At 37.3% G+C, this 19214-nt stretch overlaps 1 protein-coding gene across 2 annotated transcripts in view; it reads right to left on the bottom strand.

Annotated features, from left to right (window-relative positions):
- The window catches only part of LOC115813745 (inter-alpha-trypsin inhibitor heavy chain H3), a 36812-nt gene extending 21375 nt beyond the window's left edge, over positions 1 to 15437 (bottom strand). The window contains exons 1-18 of one of the 2 annotated variants that reach the window (XM_030776349.1): positions 15284 to 15437; positions 13031 to 13194; positions 12799 to 12903; positions 12239 to 12401; positions 11769 to 11879; positions 10442 to 10570; positions 10173 to 10289; positions 9766 to 9934; positions 9313 to 9423; positions 8811 to 8992; positions 7607 to 7786; positions 6243 to 6370; positions 5969 to 6156; positions 2646 to 2747; positions 1710 to 1787; positions 1464 to 1568; positions 1007 to 1190; positions 660 to 823 (exon numbers count right to left, since the gene is read on the bottom strand). In XM_030776349.1, coding sequence (XP_030632209.1) covers positions 660 to 823; positions 1007 to 1190; positions 1464 to 1568; positions 1710 to 1787; positions 2646 to 2747; positions 5969 to 6156; positions 6243 to 6370; positions 7607 to 7786; positions 8811 to 8992; positions 9313 to 9423; positions 9766 to 9934; positions 10173 to 10289; positions 10442 to 10570; positions 11769 to 11879; positions 12239 to 12401; positions 12799 to 12903; positions 13031 to 13194; positions 15284 to 15385 — 2482 coding nt within the window. In that variant the 5' untranslated portion in view covers positions 15386 to 15437. The remainder of the gene's footprint in view (positions 1 to 659; positions 824 to 1006; positions 1191 to 1463; positions 1569 to 1709; positions 1788 to 2645; positions 2748 to 5968; positions 6157 to 6242; positions 6371 to 7606; positions 7787 to 8810; positions 8993 to 9312; positions 9424 to 9765; positions 9935 to 10172; positions 10290 to 10441; positions 10571 to 11768; positions 11880 to 12238; positions 12402 to 12798; positions 12904 to 13030; positions 13195 to 15283) is intronic. The other variant, XM_030776348.1, reaches the window with a different exon arrangement.
- Positions 15438 to 19214: the final 3777 nt, after the last annotated feature.

Raw genomic sequence — 19214 nt, 5'->3', positions numbered from 1 at the left:
AGTCTTTTAAGCCATGTAGATATAGGTCCATAGGTCTATCTTCCAAATCCAGCTGCTGAGTGAGCAAAAAAAGGATACGGAGGACACCACTGGACCTTACTCACCGGACACTAAGCTAGTGTATTAGACTCTTTGGCATCAAACTCACGTGTTGACATGCTAAGCACTGGCTGTATATCTCTCTAGTTGGACAGTGTTCTTATACGACATTGCTGATCAGTTTTTGGTAGGTCTGTTAACCTTTCTCTGTCTTTGTTTTCATATAGGTTATACATTGCTTACATACAGTGCTTACTCATATAGGTTATACATTTTTTCAGCGCAGTATCCAGGCATTGTTTTGCTTCATTCACACTTGCAGAATCTGCATACTTTTGTTATTAAGAGACACAGCTCCCCACAAGTTAAAAAAAAAAACACCAAACAACTGATCCAGAATGCCACACAATAATAATAATAATAATAATAATAATAATAATAACAATACTGTTATTATTATTATTATTATTGTTGTTGTTATTTTGACCAAATCTAATATGTAATTATAACTTTTTACCAGTAATATACAACTCAAAATCTGTTTAATGTCTGTGTCATTCAGTTATCACCACCAGTCTATAACGTAAACTGTACATTTGGTGTTTACTTATTCCACCTACCCAGAATAGCTGGCATGGACCTGTTACTTGGGGGATGGCTAACTGTAGGCCACAGGAAGACATTCCCATTGCGTTCATGAATTAGTATAGAGACACAAGTGGTCCCCATGGTGACATCCAATTTCTTATTCCTTGACAGTGACAGGTTTACATGTAGTAACTCACTGTAAGGGAAGTAACATTAACTGTGACATTTCCTAATCAGCTTGTCAGTTAAAATACAATCAAAGTGCAAAATGCATAATTTGTCATTTTCATGTAAATTTAAAGTACAAATATCTGTGTTGCAAACCATTACCATACATTAGTTATGCTAGTTATAGCTGCCAGCACTCATGATAAAGTACCTGTGTGTTAAATAGCCAGTGAGTTCTTTTTGGGAACTCCATTGGAATGCTGTAGTATGCTTTCCATCAAAAAAGCTGAACTCACTGGTGCTCAGTGATATGTTAAGACCAGTTTTGTAATAAATGGTGATTCGTTGGAAGCCATTCCCACCAAACCGTGTGAGCTCACCATTCATAGAGAAGCCTTTACAGGGAAAACAATAAGACCAAGTGAGATAGATAGATAGATAGATAGATAGATAAATAGATAGATAGATAGATAGATAGATAGATAGATAGATAGATAGATAGATAGATAGATAGATAGATACTGTATTAATCCTGAGGGAAATTTAGGAGCACTGGAATTTAATAGTGGTTTAAAACTAACAAAGCAATCAAATGAAGAGACAAACAGATAACGTGAGGTAATGCACACAGCAATCCAATGAATGAATAGCAATCAAGAGTGACTCACCAGAGCTGGGGTCCTGTAGGAGTCTGAGCCTCTGGGATGCAGGAATGTCATAGCAGAGAGGTTCAGACTGATCCTGTGCTTGAATTAGGAATCGTACAGGGCTTGCTGTGAGAAGACAAGCAGAGAAGGAGAGGTATATGAAGATGAACATACAGTGTAATGCAAAACCAGAAATAAAGAGCACAATTAATGTTTTTACACAAAGAAAAAAAATGTAAAGGAATTTGTTTATCGATGGTTTTATACCGTTTCGTTCAGTGATTGTTGGTTGACCATGTGCTGTTAGAGTAGGCAGCGTGAACCCTGGAACTAAGTCTGTATCCTCTATCAGAACAAGAAGAATCAGCAAAGAAGGAGAGATATACAAAAATAAGCAAACAGCATAACATAAAATCAGAAATAAAGAGCATATTTAAATGTTTTTGCACAAAGCAAATAAGTGTAAAGTGTTTATCAATGATTCTATATCACTTGGAATAATGACTTCTGGTACATCACTGAAATCGATGTTTTCATCTGGAACTAAATGATTGCAAGTACCAGCAGAAGAAAAAACCAAATAAAATCAGAGCATGAAAACAGTCACATTTATGATCTGCTAGACACACAAAAACAATCATATTACTTGCATGTACATTACTATGGCATACTATATCATATAATGTATCATATTACAGAGTTTCGATCTAAAAGATCTGGGAAAATTGTATTACCATTTAGTAGCACACGCGACAGGAAGAGAGCTAAAGTATGCTGAAATGAATGTGTACTATGGTATAAAGTGATTAACAGTCAGAAGCATGTCACATAATACATAACACATAAAGAGAAAAATGTAAATTTGTTCTTTAATGCACACAGTGGAAAATTGTACTATATTTTTGGAGTTTTGCGGTGGTTTCTGTTGCCAGATGTGTCAGTAGGAAAGCCCAAAGCCGGCTCAAAAAATTTTGAACATGGAAATGGGCTATTGCAGCTGCAGGACAGTGAATACCATTACCATTTAGAATTTATTTTTTGATCAATACCATTTAGAAGCTTCTCTCAAAACACAAAAAGCATCAGCAATTAATTAACAGAAAACAAACAAACAAACAAACGAATGAATGCCAATTAATCATACGCATGCACGGAGAACGCAACATGGTTGAAAGTAAGGGAAAGAGAGGAGGATGTGCCTACTTTTTATATGGATAGTTAACCACTCTATCCTCGGTAGCTCTTCAACAGCATCCTTGAGCAATATAAGACCTTCTCTTCTGCCAGGGCTACCTTTCATTGTCCCTGTTTGAAATGCAATGGATGAAAGCGTTCAAGCTGTATTTCAAAGACCAATTAAACACTCACAGTAGTAATCGAAACAATGAAAAAGTAAGTCCTGGGTTGAAGCTACAACATTAATCCCTGGGCAAAATTCCACAGAGAAAACGTAATGTCATAATCAAACATCATTATGAGTAGCCTTGAGTTTCTGTGTATTTTGGAGCTGAAATTGCACACTGTCCGTAGCATGGAGATTGTCACTTTACAGGACTGCTCTGTGCATTTTCACATTAATAGACTAAGATGATTTCATTTGAAACACTTAAATTAAAGAGAAATGACCAGTGCTTGCCTAAATGCATTTTCATAGTTTTGCTCAGTGACTCAACTGTTTTTGTCAGAATCTCAATCCTCCAAATCTCAGTTTTCTCCTATAACCCAGTGTTTGGTATACTTTTGTTGCATTTGTTCTCTTTTGTAATGTCTTGCCAATGCTATAGATCAATTCTGGTAAATGGTTCATGTCAGAAAAATATGTTATTCTTCTCTATGAAATATGCTCATTAATATACTTATCTAGTTGGAACCAGATGCTCAGTCAAGGACACTGTAACCAAGAGCAGGATGTTCCACAGCTCAGTTGAGAAACATGTATCTCTTATCTCTGTTTGGTGTGCAAAAAATAATTGGTGTGATTCCTTTCTAACAGATAAATGCCGCATGAACGCAAAGGGAGTTTTAGACTACTCACAACTGTGATGCCTGACTGTATTGCTTTGTGACTGGTCTCCAACCTGCCTTGACTTTGGAGAATCTGAGTGTCTTTTATAAAATTACTTTAACAGTTCACTGTGAATATTAGACTTAATACTAATACTACTTAGTTGGAACCATAAATTTTTTTGTGAACCTGAACCCAGTGAAATTAAAGTTATTCTTAAAAACTCTATTTATGGCGCAGTGCTTTTAACATTGAACATAGAAATTTATCAAAATATCTCTTCACTATCCTTAACATATAGTAAACAATAGCATTAATGTAACAAATACAGCAATGCTCTTTTAATTCAATACCTCTAGCTAACCAAGATCCTGGATCACCACATTTGATAAACTAGGAAATGATTTATCACATACGCAAAGAATAGAAGTACGAATGTAAAGGTTTATTGTAACAATCAAATTCAAATGGTGCAGAATGAATCTAACGTTGAATAAACTTAGGTGGGACTAAGGCACATTCCGCTATACTCACAGACATACAACATCATCTAAACTATACACAGAGGACCAACAAACTAGAGATACACAGTTATGACAATATCCTCGGTACCTTAAGTATACCTGAATGTACCAACTTTACGAGCAAATTAATTATTATTCACGAAGAGGAACGCTTAACCAAAGGAAACTATCTGAGTGATGTTCTCATGGAGTTACTCACACTAATGGTAGTGAGGACAGGAGAGGAAAGGAGATGAAGAAGAAGAAGAAGGAGAAGAAGAAGAGCAGGCCCAGCCACACTCAGGTGTGACAGACCGGAGTTACTGAGATTTCACTGTAGGAGACTGTGAGCCGAGGCTTCGTGTCGGTGCCGGGTGTTCTGCCGAGTTGTGCTACCTAGAACACAATCTTAGTTTACGGTTAGGGTTGGGGTAAGCGTTGGGGTTAGGGTTAGGATTAGAGTTAGGGTTAGACTCTGCTATCGATTCACACAATGGTAGCATTTCTAGACAAAGTAGCACAACTCATCAGAACACCAGAAGAGCCTTTTAGCATTGTGGATCTTCCGAAGCAGTGAGACTGGGATGATTCTATAGGATAGCAGGGGGTCTGGCATTCTTTCTGATTTTGAAACAGGGGTCCTGCTGTCCTTTGAGGGGTGTCTTTGCATAGAAGGAGGAGACACTCGGAATTTATAAAGTGTTAATCTGAGCTCAGTTTAAATTATTTTACACAACTTTTTCCAGTTAAGGAATAGTAACATTATATTAGCCTACTCGCATCTGCGGCTTTTATGCTTCCGAGCAATATCAAATCTACAAATCCAAGCGATATCAAAACTCTAACATTGCAAATGGCTTTAGGTTTGCTGACAGCTTGTGAATCATTCATTCATCCATTCATTTTCTGAGCCGCTTATCCTAATTAGGGTCAAGGGAGGAGGGGTGCTGAAGCTTATCCCAGCGTTCATTGGGCAGAAGGCAGGGAAACACCCTGGACAGGTCGGCAGTCCATCACAGTGCAGACACACAGACAAACACATTCACGCATGCATTCACACCTAGGGGCAATATCTCAGCTATCCTGTAGAGTTTTACAGGTTAGTTTAAGTTTCTTTTGTTCTATATAGTTCGTGAACGAGTGGAGGAATGCAGATTTACTCATGGCATGATCCAAATTCCATTCCCAAGGGACACTAACCAAGGCGGCCTGCTCATTATTCTGATTGATTGTTATGTGACCAAATGGTACAGGGGTTGCTGAGCGAAAAGTCTGGTGTCTGTTAGGTGTTAAGGCTAGTGTTTTTCTGCTTTGGTGTGCATTGGTCCTGAACACAGAGAGGACTGGGCCATAAAAAGGGTCAAAGAAACAAAGAAAGGGGGAGGAAGAGAGGGTCAGAGAGAGAGAGAGAGAGAGAGAGGAGAAACAGGGGCACATGGGGAGAGTCTGTACAATGTTTAACCTCAGTAAAACAGTTATTAGCCCATGTATAGCAATGTAAAAAGTCTCTCTTCCAAATTGCCACTGGACAGTAACAAAAGCCGTTTTCACACAATGCACTATGGACTATAACCGCAGAATCGGGTTTGCATTATGTCCGAAGTTGCCCTTTCACACATGCAGCACACAGCAGCATATGGTCCGAGTCAGACGCTTTCACACAAACTCGAAATACTCTGGTTTAGGAGGGGGGTGGTGCCTGGGTAGAGCGTGCAGGAGGTAGGACATGACGCAAAAAGTACTCTGTGAAAATCGCAGTGTTTTGTTTACAACAAATCGAAAAAAGCGGACAAGGCTACCAACTCTTCTCTGATGATTGCGGCGTCAGCCCTTACCCACAGAAGTTCGCGAATCGTCTCTACAGTTAGTCATTTTCGTTGGCATCTTCATGTAAATGACCCTTCTTCTTCACCCTCGGATGTTTGTATTCTTCCGGTTTCCCCTCTGGTTGGAACCCGATTATTTTAGGGTTGCAGTGCATGTGTGAAAGGGGCTAAAGAGAAATGATCACCTCTTACCTGTGCTCGGCCCATCTGGTGCTCTTGCTCCCTGTTGTCTCTCTTCAGGTTTGTGGACAACCTCAGTGTCCTCTTCCTGGGGTTTGGTGACCACCATAGAGGTCAGTGGTGTCACGAAATTATATTTTAGAGAGAGATCCAGGGCCTCTCTTCTCTTTTCCTCCTTCTCCTTTCCTTTAAACATAGGTCTGAGATATAAAATACATAGCTGTCACACACAAACACCCATTAATACACATATAACTTCTGTGCAAATATGTGCATTGCAACTCACTCTTCCTCCAAAAGCTGTTTCACCCGAAGGTAGGCATATGATCTTTCAATACAATCGTTATGTCCACTCACATGATAATTTTGATGTTGTGGTGTACTGGTGTGCCGATACTCCATTGTCCTGCTTTTCTATAAGATACAATTTTCTTTTCCAGTGTATAACTTTTTAACAGCATTTACAGATTCAAAACATTTTTAAAAAATTGCACATGAAATGGAAATGAAAAGTTTGGGAGATGGGCTTGTAGAGCAAGCTAATGATCTCTTTGTTCTTGTCTTTAACCCTGCCGACACACAAACACACATACACACGCTTCAATGTAGAGCTCTTAAAACTCAGAAATATTCTCACATTGTTTTGTTAAGATCACCCGAAAGATTTTTTACAAATTTTTGTCTCTGGGGACTGTAACAACTACTCAGAAAACTAATCTTTCTTTCCTGCCAGTGCCTCAGGGTTGATTTTTTGGTATATTCCAGATCTTTCTATTTGTGCTAAATTTTCCAACCTCTTTTTTAGCTTTAATTTCCTGAATGCATCATAGACGCAAACTTTCAGGATTTGTTGAAATCTAGGTGAATTCATTCTTCCCTCAATCCACACAATACTTCTTGTATTGGTTGCCTTACAATTCCAAAACATAACAGATACAACTTTGTGCTTAGAACTTGGTCTGTTTCTTCAAATGTTTTACCCACGTCTTTCATCTCTGCCTCACATTTACTCTGTGTTTGCCATACTCCAACTGTTCCATTCAATTTACACTTCTTGACAATGACTCGGAAGATTCAGACTTGTAGCTCGTCTTGCCCTTTATGAATCAGATGATTCTTTTTCAGTCCAGGCAATCATATGTATACCTGCAATGTAGCGTAAGCAAGCAGAAATCTACATGGGGAAAGCCATATATTTGCATGCTGATTGTAATCTCAGGTACTGAGATTTAAAATTCACATTTTTCATAAGATCATGATGCCAGATGTAATTAGCAATTGCTAAGCACAGTGCAATTTGACCAGTCAACAAGACCACAGGGTCAGTTACTGTATCATCTTAGGTAATGAGCACTTAGCTTATCATTAAACTTGGGAAGTATGGGCCAGCCCTAAAAGTGAATTGTGCTTTTTGTAATGAAAGTAAGGCTGTATCCACAAGCAAAGAAAACTGCCACGCTAATAATTCAAGTAATATAGCCAATATATACATATATGACTATTATTAGTGAGACTCATCTAGATATGATGTGAGTCTTCTACAGACAAGTTGCTGAATAAGGAAATTATGCTAACAATTAAAGTTTAGTTTTTTGTCTTTTGGGCTAATTGTTACACTCTTGTTAAAACAACAAAGTGAAGTGAGCTCACCGCTTGTGCGACGACATCAGCACCGAAGACACCCATGGTGTTTTCGCTGAGCTGACCAACCACGACAATCTCAGATCCCTTGTAGTACTGTTTGAAATTGGTTTTTGTTAAGTGTGCCACACCAGTATATTTCATCTGCACGTTGGTCAAAACGGGAGTGGCCACCTGCTTGTAGAATCTCTGTCAACAATAGATAGGTCAGACCCCACCATCTCTTTATCACATTTCAGCACCCCAAAAGTTAGCAAAAATCATTTATACTACGAGAAATTTGACAAGTTTTCTTACAAACACACATACAAGCACACACACACACACAGAACAACCCGATGTCAGCACTGATGCGATTGTGACTTGAACCAGATATTCACTTATTACGGACTGGGGAAAGGAGTAACTCATTACAGTGGAGAGATCCAAACTGTTGCAAACCAGTACATCCAAAGTTTTTCAGATGCAGCAGGAGTTACGTATGCATTAAAATGTTAAAAAATGTCACACATGCCATATAGACCAGCTGCAGACAGTATCACCGTAAGTCATTGGAGTAGAGAAAAATCTAGACACTATTTTCAACTCCTTGATTGAAAAGAACACATAGCAGTGGATTATAAAAAATGAACAATGGCTAACTAGCTTGTTGGTCTGAGTAGCTAGGTTCTTGCTAAGTCTTTACTTGCCAGTTCTCAGGTAAGCAGCTAAAATGCATAGATAGAAACAAACAGTAAATAGCTAGTTTCATAAGCACATTGCTAGCCTATCAGCATGTGTTCTGGCCTGGCTGTAGCTTGCGGCTACATTTCATGTTGCGATGCATAGCTACAGTATGATTAATGAATATTTTGCTGACTAATAATATTCTAATATTCTTTCATAATTAGATTTAACATTTTTCCAAGCATTGTGCTTGTTGTGTGGACTAGTGATTGCAGACAATTCATGAATATTAAGCATTTTAATATGAATGTCTTTTTCTATGTACCTTCAGTAAAATTTTATTAGTTTTGAAGCTTGATGTTTGTTTCATATGTCAAAATGGTATGGTGTTTTGGACAGCCAGTGGTCTTATATAAACAGTATTTGTTAGAGCTCCCTCAGTAAATAATGACTCTTACTGTTCATTCCCTCATGTTGTAAACTTTGTACCTAATTCTTGTGGTGGCTGGTAGAGGGCAGAAATGTATTCAGTGAGAATCCATGTTACCTGAAGCTGTTGATCAGCATCTGAGTCCTCATAAATCCTGCGTGCCACACCGTCATTTTCCATGGCCATTTTCTTTAAAAACTCAAAACTTACATCAAATCCAAATCCCAGGCAGTACAAGGGGAATTTCCCCTGAATGGCTTTCTTCACATTGTCCTGTATTTCACCAGTGTTGGTCACACCTAAGGAAGATCCAGTCATAACACTTACTTTTAGGTAAGAGAAGGTAAATTGCAAATGTGTGTGTGTGTGTGTGTTTCTGTGTGTGTGTTTGTGTGTGTGAATTGTCTCAAAGGTAGTCTCATCTGGGAAAAATTGGCCCATTATACTATGTGATTAGCAAAACGCAGTGCATTTCATGTGTATATGTGTGTGTGAGAGAGAGAGAGAGAAAGATTGTATTTTTTTTTCGTGTTGTAATTCAAAGCAATCCGATTTCACAGGAAAGTCGGGGTTTGTGTCTGTGTGACTGAATGTATAGAACTCATGAGAGCTTTAGTACCTGAGGTAGGATATCCACCAGTGAGCAGGATTAGCATGAAGGCAGGGCCCTTTCGTAGGTGTCTGTTGATCATCTCCACCCCTTTCAGCACAGCAGCATTTATATCAGTAGCTGAGGAAATAATGATAAACATGTCAAATCGCACACCGCCATCCTCACCTGGACCATTTATCTCTGTATCCTATAAAATGATTCATGTATCCATAAGATTTTCAATCTGTTTGCCTTTTCTTTTAACATATTTTCAGCAGCATTGTATGTTTTCTGTGATGACTGTCTAGTCCTCTTCAGTTCTCCCAAATTGTTGTCAGAAGCACATAGCAATCATTTGCAGTCTAACTGCTCCTTCTCTTCATTGCTCTACTGCTCTGATCATCATATCTCAGCCCCTGTGACAATTTAGCTAAATTCTAATGGAAAGAGTTTCTTTAGTTACAATCAGAAGTATCTTACGTCCTCCATCAGTGATCTGTTTCACAAACATCTTGGCATCCTCCACGTTGCTTTGTGTGGCCTTGAGGAGTTCTGGTTTCCAGGTTTCCACTCTACCATCAAAAGTAATTATGCCAAAATGGTCATTTTCAGAGAGATCTCCCAAGATCCTTAGCATTGCCACACGAGTCTAAAATCACAGGACACATAAGTAAATCAATTTTGATTTCCTTCCTGTAAATACTTTCATCTCTAAAGCCCTCTGTATTTGTTTTCTGAAGATCTGGGTTTGTACATTTTGCATAATCCATGAGAGAGGTGCAAAAATCTTGCAGAAACATTTTGTGGTGCATGCAGTCCAGGTCTGGAAACTTTGCATCAAATCAGCAAATCTGTCTGACACAGCATGAGCAACAATCATGAATTACCTGTTCCATTTTCCGGCCATGCATGGAGCCACTTCGATCAATGACAAAAACCACATTTTTGGGGATCCGTTGAACATCAGTGGGTGCAAAGTAATGGACAAAATGACCTTTTGATACCTGATGTTAAGAGGAATTGGCGTGGAAATCTTTTTAATACAATATTCCATATGTTCAACACACATCACATTTATGACAGAAGCATATACTCTACAATCAATCTGTTCCTCAGACCTTTTGGTAATGATTCCACAAAGATCAGATGACCTTACCCTTAGTTCTCCTTTGGATTTCTCTCGGTCAACATCATATAAGATGATCATGTCACCATTTAAGCCATTTTTTCCACAACCTTTACATTTTTTCTGTTGTTCATGAGTGGGATAGAAATTCACCCAAGCCTAAAATGAAAAGAATGAATCCAGATCAAAACACCAAAACCAGTTTGTGTCGCTTTAAAAGAACCCAGCTTCTTTCAGCTTACATTCTCAAACTTTGTGTTTAAACTTCATTTCCGTGAACATCTGGTCTTAGAAAATATTTCCTTTATCATTTTAAATACATCTAGTTATGCTGCCTGTAATAGGCTATTATAAAAACTCTTCATGGAATGAAGATCTTTTCCTGCCTAAGTGGAAAGTGCTCTGGTGACAGAGATAAGCAATCGGATATGTCTGTACGGCACTGATTATTTTAGAATTTCTGAGAGCCCTACACCTCTGTGATTGAGTCTGAACAAAGACTATTTGTTGTTGGCTTCACAATAGCCGATGTTTACGATAGGGCTGCTACTCAGAGACCGCAGTCAGTAGTTATGGCTTCAGCCTTGTACCACCAACCTTTAGTGAGCAACATGCCTTGGAAAGTGAACTAAAGACGTGGATTAACAGCACAATTGTCAGGATGTCTTTTGAGGGAGTGAAGTTTACTTGCAGCATTACCTTTTACTGATTCATCTCCTCTATTTTACAGAAGCGAGTGTGCAGACGGTGTATAACTTGCTGTAATGAGCAAAAAATTGGACTTTGGATTTTTCAACAATGTGGGTGAATTTACTTTTGCAGAAAGCCAAAAGAGACTTTCAGCCTACAATTTCCATTCCTAGTTGCAAAACCTGATGGTTTATGATGTTATGAAACCTTCTCATTAAGGTCAATGGGCCTCATTCACCAACTGTTCTTAAGAAGAAATTTGCTCTTAAAACCCACTTACATAGTTTTCTGACATTCACCAATATTTTCTTATTTGGGATTTGTTCTTAGGTAAGAACAGAATCTATGCACGCTCAAGAGCACACTTACGCACATTTGAGTGCTGACATGTTTGTGCAAAATAATTGTTTATTGCGTTTTCCTCAATTGTATAATATTAAAGGGTTTAAATTACAATAATATTTTTAACTGATAATATCATTTAATAAATTCTTTCAATATTATTCAACCTTCTTTTGCAAGGTCTAACTTCTTAAGAATTTTCTAATGAGCTGGATAACTGATGCAACCAACTAAGTCCAAAGCACTGAACTAATGCACTCTAATTTTCAATTTGTATAATCTATTTGTGTATATCCTTACAGAATAATTTAATTCCATACTGTACCTCTGGGCCACTACATGTGGTTGTGACTGCATCTGTCAGCTCATTAGTACTCAGTCCTCCTTTTACCTCCAGGAGGGAAATGCCTGGACTCTCATGAATATAAACATCAATCTGATACAGAGACAAACCAGAAACAGGCTTATTGCCCAAATAATAGTCATTTCTTATATCATACAATAAATGTATCTAGTTTTGTCCAGTATACTTATATGGAAATGGTGGTTACTTATGTAATCTTTGCTTGCCTTTTCATAAGGTTTTGAAATAACATCTAAGAAATAACATCATGTATGATTATATGCATAATAATTTCTCCATAGTATTATATTTTCAAAGTTCCATGGTGACAGAAAAGTCCAATAAAGAATGAATGGAAACCACACTGAGATGTGACATGAAATCTTGAACTGTCTTACTTTGTATGTGGTGCTACACACAAGATATGTAAAGCTGTTGTTTATGTGACATACCTTAAAATCTGCCACAGGCTGTGTTGGTTGGGCATTGATGAGTAACTCATATTTGCCTAGACGACGCTTAAGCAGTTCCTCATAGGTCAGTTCAAATGTCACCTTACTGAGTGCAGCCACTGTTACTGAGGTTTTAAAGTCCTCTAGGGTCCTGCCCACAGAGCTATTGAAAGGCTAGTATAATGATACTTGCATCGTAATGCATGGGCAGAAGTATTATATGACAGTGATTCCAGTGTAAAAAGCTAAAAAGCTTTTTGATGAAGTCTCACACAATTTTTATTGATAATATCAGACATGAAATGAATGAGCAGCAACACCAATGCCTATAGTTTCTCATTGCTTAAACTTTTAAGACAATGCCCCCATGAAGACAATTATTTAAAAGTCTTAAGTGCAGCTGGAATTTTCATCGTCGTGTATGTAAACACAAACACTGTGACATGAAGATTAAAAACATTACATACATTTTTGTAATATCTACTGTATGCTGCTCCACTAGGTTGGCTGCAATTAAGGGGTTTCAGTATATCTGAAAACTGAGAAACAGAACACAGTACCTGACCAGTCCAGCACTTTGACCTCGAGACACTGCCTGGCTGTACTGCTGTTGAGCCTCCTCCTTCTGTTTAACAATCCCATCATATGTCTTCCCCTCAATGGTCCTGAGGAGGAGTGATGTGAAGAGGGCATCATTCTGCTTTTGTTTATGTGTTTGTGTGTGTGTGAGTGTGTGTATATGTGTGTTTGGATATGCATGTGTGTATGTGTTGATTATTCTAATGGACTCACATTCTGAATTTGCTGATGAAAGCATTCTTGGGTATCTTCACCTGGAAATGAACTTCCTGAGATTCATTGAGGCTATTTGCCACACGACTGGTGATGACTGTTATAGCGTAGCGACTGGTTACTGTTGAGTTTATCTGGAAGCTGTATATGTCCACATTTCGTTGCTGCACAGAAAACATACAACTTTTTTTAAAAGAATTTATCCGTCTGTTCTCCTAATATAATACTGCACAGGTAACATTCCTCTCCTCTACCCCTAATCCCACAAACCCTGCTAACATGAGAATATTCATTTATTTTTATTCATATTTAACATTAGATAAGCCCTTAATGGTAGAGATGCTGGCATTCCAAAACATTTTATATTCATATTAACAGAAAATTATATTATATATGTAAAATACCAAGATTTAGACATCAGAATTTCTCGTCTAAGGTTTTTAAAATATTTGTGCTCAGTGCTCTACTGTCCTAACAGATACCAGTGGACATGCCTTTCAGAGACAAATCTTCTTTTTATTCACTATTTAAAGACCTTCCCTCGAGACAGATTGTACATTGCTTGGAAATGATGTAACTAAAATTTTGAACAAACAGGGAAAATGGAAAGTTCGTGACCACCTCCCAAGGGAGCAAAGGGAAGTAGTGGATTAATTTTTATTATAATTTGGTCTCTTATTGTTTCACAAGAAAGCCAACATTGTAACATTGTAAACCAGCACTGTGGGGGCTATGGATGTGAGATTAATCAACAATTATCTGGCCATTCCACAGTTAGGATCTATTTTTCATCTGGCAAAGCACTGGGGGCTTGTCATGGCACTGATTGAAAAAAAGGGTCAAATGGATAGATTGAAGATATAAATGGTTTTCATTTGTAAGTAAACTGTCCCTTCTTTAAAAGTATGTTATAGTTAACAGGATAGAGGAGGCCTAATTAGTGGCAACTGTTGTCTCAACTATTTTAAAACACACTGGTATTTTGATATAGCTACAAATGTAACCTTTCTGCATCCTGCAGCTTTTTGGGACATGAAACTATTGTTTGTTTTCATTGTGATAAGGTACTAAAAATCCTTTACTCTGCCTTGAGAGCGTGGAAACAATAGTTTATTTGCCTGTCAGACTGTTACAGAAATTCCTCTTGATCTGAAAAATTGAACTTCTGAACTTCTAGGTCTCAAACACAGAATCACAACATACACCACTTTTCTCAATAATACTGTTGCATCGTATTTCTCCTCCACAGTAAGACCTTACTAGTAAACACAGTTACACTTCCGTGGCCTAATACTCTGTTGTCCCTGTAGCACCTCCCCCAAGAACCTACTCCCACACGTGCAGAGTTATTAGTCCATGAGGGCATTCACCCATGACTGACTGTGTAATGCTTGTTTTGCTTCACTCTACTGTTAGCTCTGTCAGCTTTAATGGAGGTAGGTCCAGAAAAGACAGTGTTTCACATCTGGATCAACAGTTTTAGTCTGTTGAATCTACATTCTCCAGAAACTGTACAAAACTGTTTAGGGCATGTTTTTTCTATATTATGGGGAAAAAATATTAAATTACATTTCAGTGGATTCTTGTATACCAAAACATTGCTTCCTATAATGCTTGAGTTTAAAATATAATTATATTGAACAAATGTCTTAATTAAACTTTCTTTTGAAATATTTTTACATGGAAGCTCTAACATTTAAACTGCATGATTGCATAATGCGTTACAAGTTTGAAATCTGTCTAAATGTATAGACCATCCGATGAACACAAACTCAAATACAATCCAGCGAAAAACAGTTTTTACTTCTCAGGATCTGTCCTACTAATCTTTGGAGTGAAGTTGTCACAGAAATTAAATTTGAACAGCTTGTTCATAAGCCGCTTGACACAGGCAAACAAGATGCACACTTCAAGTAATATATCTGTAGATAAAGTTTCATTTTTTTTTAAAGCTCAGGAGAGTTTAACTACATCTGATGTATATACATTCTTAAGAGCTTTGTTTTTCAAAAAAATATTGAGCAGTTTTTAACAAGAGCCTGAATAAAGCTCAAGTAAACTTAATACATATGCATAAGAAACTGGTCTTATTCAATACTATTACATTTTACTACATATAATGCTTTCCCCAAGGTTTTCAGCATTTGGATGTGTAATAGAGAGAGTTGAAGTTTATTGAAGACTCATTGAAAATAAAGCTTAATACTTTCTGTAATCTATCAATAGTCTCAAATGACCCTGCATCAGCATTACCTTTGATTGTGCTTTAATGGCAGGTGCTAAGAAAACGCAGATCAGTAAGAGTCCAAAGAAAGTTAGCGAACGAGAACTTTCCATTTTCACCTGTGCAAGCATGGTAGATGAAATCCATTACAAACTTTAAATGCAGAGCACTGAATTTCACTGCAACGAACCTCCACAGTATCCTTTAGAACACTGACCTTGACCCTTGTTCAGTACAGTCCAAATTTGTTGTATCTGGCATTGTTTATTTTAGCCTTGCATAATTTTTTCTGTAGTACAGAATTACAAATATTTAGTAGCAAGTACATTTGTAATTTTTCACATGCTAAACCAAACCTCTGGCTCACTAATCATGTTTGATTTGGATCCAAGAACTTGTGAGACACTACAAGAAAGCCAGAACTGTCTCATGGTTTTAGCACCTTTTGATAAGTGGTGTAAGTTCTCTGCTAGGATTCATTCACAACAGAGCTATGCAAGCTTCTTACTGCTGTTTATCATGCCAGTAATCTTAGTAAGTCATTTTTAATATTGAAATGAGAAAATGCAGTATCCAAATAGGCAGAATAGAAATATTATAATCATGCAATTTTATTTATGTACTTGAACTGAATTTATATCATTTTTGTGACCCATTTGATACTTCAGATCAATGGTGGATATCTGATTATCATTTTAATGTCATCGTTGAATTAATATGATCAGTTATATTTAAGTTCACACGTAATTTGGCATATGCTTTTGACCAAAGTGTTTTACAAAAGAGCATAGCAAATGAACTTAAATCATCATGTCTCACTGTCATCACTGTGCAAAACTAGTAGACAGAACTACTTCAAGACCCACGAATGGTTTTAGTGCTTTGAAAATTTTTCTGTCCTTTTTTTTTTCATTTTTTTCTATTTAATTTCAGTACAAATCTGTTTGTATAGAACTTTTTATAATGGACATGGTCACAAACCAGCTTTAAAAGATGCCAGACGTGATACCCCTAGAAGGCAAGCGCAAACACTGGACCTTGCAGCATACAAGAGAGACTTGCCATGGTTCATACACTTGACCCTTTCATGACCACCCATTTAGGCAGGACCCAAACCAGCAAAGTCAAACCCTAAAATGTTGAGGCTCTAACGGGTCACTAAAAAGATCCGGTGGTTTACTGTGTTAAAGGCAGCAGACAGGTCAAGTAAGATGAGGACAAGTGATCTCATGTTTGCTCTAGCGGCCCTGAGGGCATCAGTGACTATGAAGAAGGTTATTTCCATAGAGTGTCCATTCTTGAAACCTGGCTTGTTATGGTCTAGTAGACTGTCGTGTTGATAAATTACACTGAGGCATTAAAAGGAAAAAGAAAGTGTTTCGTCTCATTTCTTCCATAAAGGTATGCTAAACATTTAGCATATTCATACAGGTAGGACACAGTTATAGTTTATTGTAAAACTGAATTTAAGTTTGATCAGCAATTTTCTACTCAGGAAGAACTGCCATTGTAAAATATTTACTAGAAATTTAAATATGAATTTTATACATATTAATACTTATATAGTAAATAAGGATGTGGCAACACACAAAATAACCAGACAAAAATGTTTATTGCATTTTTCTTGCATTATGGTACATAATACACACTAAAAACAATGTCATTCTTGTTTTATACAGTCCAATAATTTGGTGTTAGTGCATCGTGTTAATCATTGCTTATTGACTGGACAATTTTACAAGTGGTGTCTTCAACCATTGAGGTAACACTGAAAGTATTTGGGTTGGATTACTTTCAGCTATAAACAGTTTTTTTTTCATTATTTTTGATTCAGTTCTTCATGTGAATTATTACATCTGCTAAATGCAGTAGGAAAGAATTCTTAAATCATATATTTTGTGATGCTACTGTTGTGGTTTGCATTTAGTGCTTTGAAGAAGTACACAGCATTTTAGATTTGTAAAAGCATTTGGGGAAGAAAATGTTGAGATGTGCCATTTTCTCTAGCCTGTATCAGTCACAGGGGCCCCTGCTTGCTTAAATGTTTGAAAAGTATTTTCTGTGACTACATTTTTGTGTGTCTGTGTGTATGTGTGTTAAAATCCACCAAAAATATTTTCTCAGCAGTTGATTTTAATTGTTATATTGAATTGTTGCATTCTTTAAAAGGGCAGAAAGATAATAAAAAAAATAAGGTTCACTCAGAAATAAAACTACAACCATGAGATTAAAGTCAGCAGAAAATTTTAATGTCTGTGCTCGTGGAAATTTGATGTTTAGATTGTATGACCTGTGCCCAGTGTAAATACAGAAAGAGCAAGCAGCAGGCAGAAATAAGCAAATGCTGAGCTTTTTGGTGCTAGTGTCCCATATTAGCAATAAACTAAATTGTGGTTACACAGAAGCCTAAGTTTTTGTTTAGCTGCATAGCTGAGATACATTTGGCAGAGAATATAAATTTCTCTGAGATGGAAGAGATAATTCATACAGCCCTACAATTTACATTTGTGTATGCTTGGAGACAGTGTCCATGCCTTTCTAGCCTGAGTTATGATACACATCGTCATAGGAACCCTCAAGGGAAGATTTAGGATCATATGGAATAGGTTTAAAATCTGGTTTAATATTGAGTAATATTGATTACTCAATTGATGACTTAATGTTGATTATTTTTACATGTGAGGAAAGGGAGTGGGGGTTAGTGTAATCTGTACTTTATTATAAATCTTCCATTGAGGCCCCCCCCCCCCCCCAGTTTTGATGTGACCATGTGTGTCATGCATCTTCACATATCATACCATTACATACTACGTTATGGATGGGGGTTCCATAATTTCTTACTGATTGAAGAAGAGTAAAACAGAGAAATTTGGCTTCCACTCATATTTTCTCCTCAGTGGTTTGCTGTTTTCGTATAGGCAAGCTACATGTCGCTGATACGCTCCTTACAACGAACGTTACATACAGTGATACTCGTGTAATCAATGTAAATATCATTGACATGACATACATTCAGTGTAAAATCAGTTTCTACCTTTCAGCTCCTTCACTTTGTAGACAGAGTCCATAATCTTACTTGAAATCCTGGTGTACATCCTCATTTTACAAATCAATATTTCAGACTGATCAAACTTACATCTATATTTTTGTGTTCTCTAGCGCATAATTATTCACTGCCCCCAACTAGTGAGACTGCCTTTTAAACCCTCATGTTTATACTAAACACAAAAACAAATTAAGATAAAGTGACATGTGATTGTGACATTTCTCACACTCCTTGAAGGTGCAAATGTGTGTATGTTGTGTCCTAAGAAACGAGGATAAATGACCCCCCCAAACATACACTCTCAATCTACATGTGCATTGTCATTCCAAACAATCATTTCAATACTGATCTCAGAAACTACGGCACCTCCATAGCACGTTTTTACATTCCCATTTCAAAAGTTAATTTCAAACATACAATGGAATCACAGTTGTCTGTGTACTTGGTTGAAATCTTTGCCCTTCTAAAATGACATACAAAAAGTGAGTCAACTTCCTACACACAGAGCAAAAATACCTCAATCACATGTCCAACATCCAACTGATGACTCATTCTTATTTTCATTCAGTAGAACCAAAAAAAACTGCTGGTCAAGGCACTCTCACAGGGTATAACCCCTGACATGATAGGGTCAAGTTCTCCAATGTTTCTCAGTGCAGTTTAAAGCAGTAGCATTTCTAGTGTGATGTATAATGTCTTTGGGCACAGCGTGCAGTCTGAAGCAAATGGCACCTCTAATCAGGGTGGGAAGGCTTCACAGTGGTGTCATGACCATGTATGGCGTCTGTACAGTGTCTTCATCTATCTCACCTATTCATTATATACACACACAGTGGGATCTTGATTATACCAGTACTTCCTAAATGATTTTCTCTCTGGCTTACCTATATACTAATGTTCTGTACACTCCGAGT

This window comes from Chanos chanos, chromosome 6 (genome assembly GCF_902362185.1).
Source record: "Chanos chanos chromosome 6, fChaCha1.1, whole genome shotgun sequence".
Taxonomy (NCBI): domain Eukaryota; kingdom Metazoa; phylum Chordata; class Actinopteri; order Gonorynchiformes; family Chanidae; genus Chanos; species Chanos chanos.
This window is presented reverse-complemented; position numbering and strand designations above follow the sequence as displayed.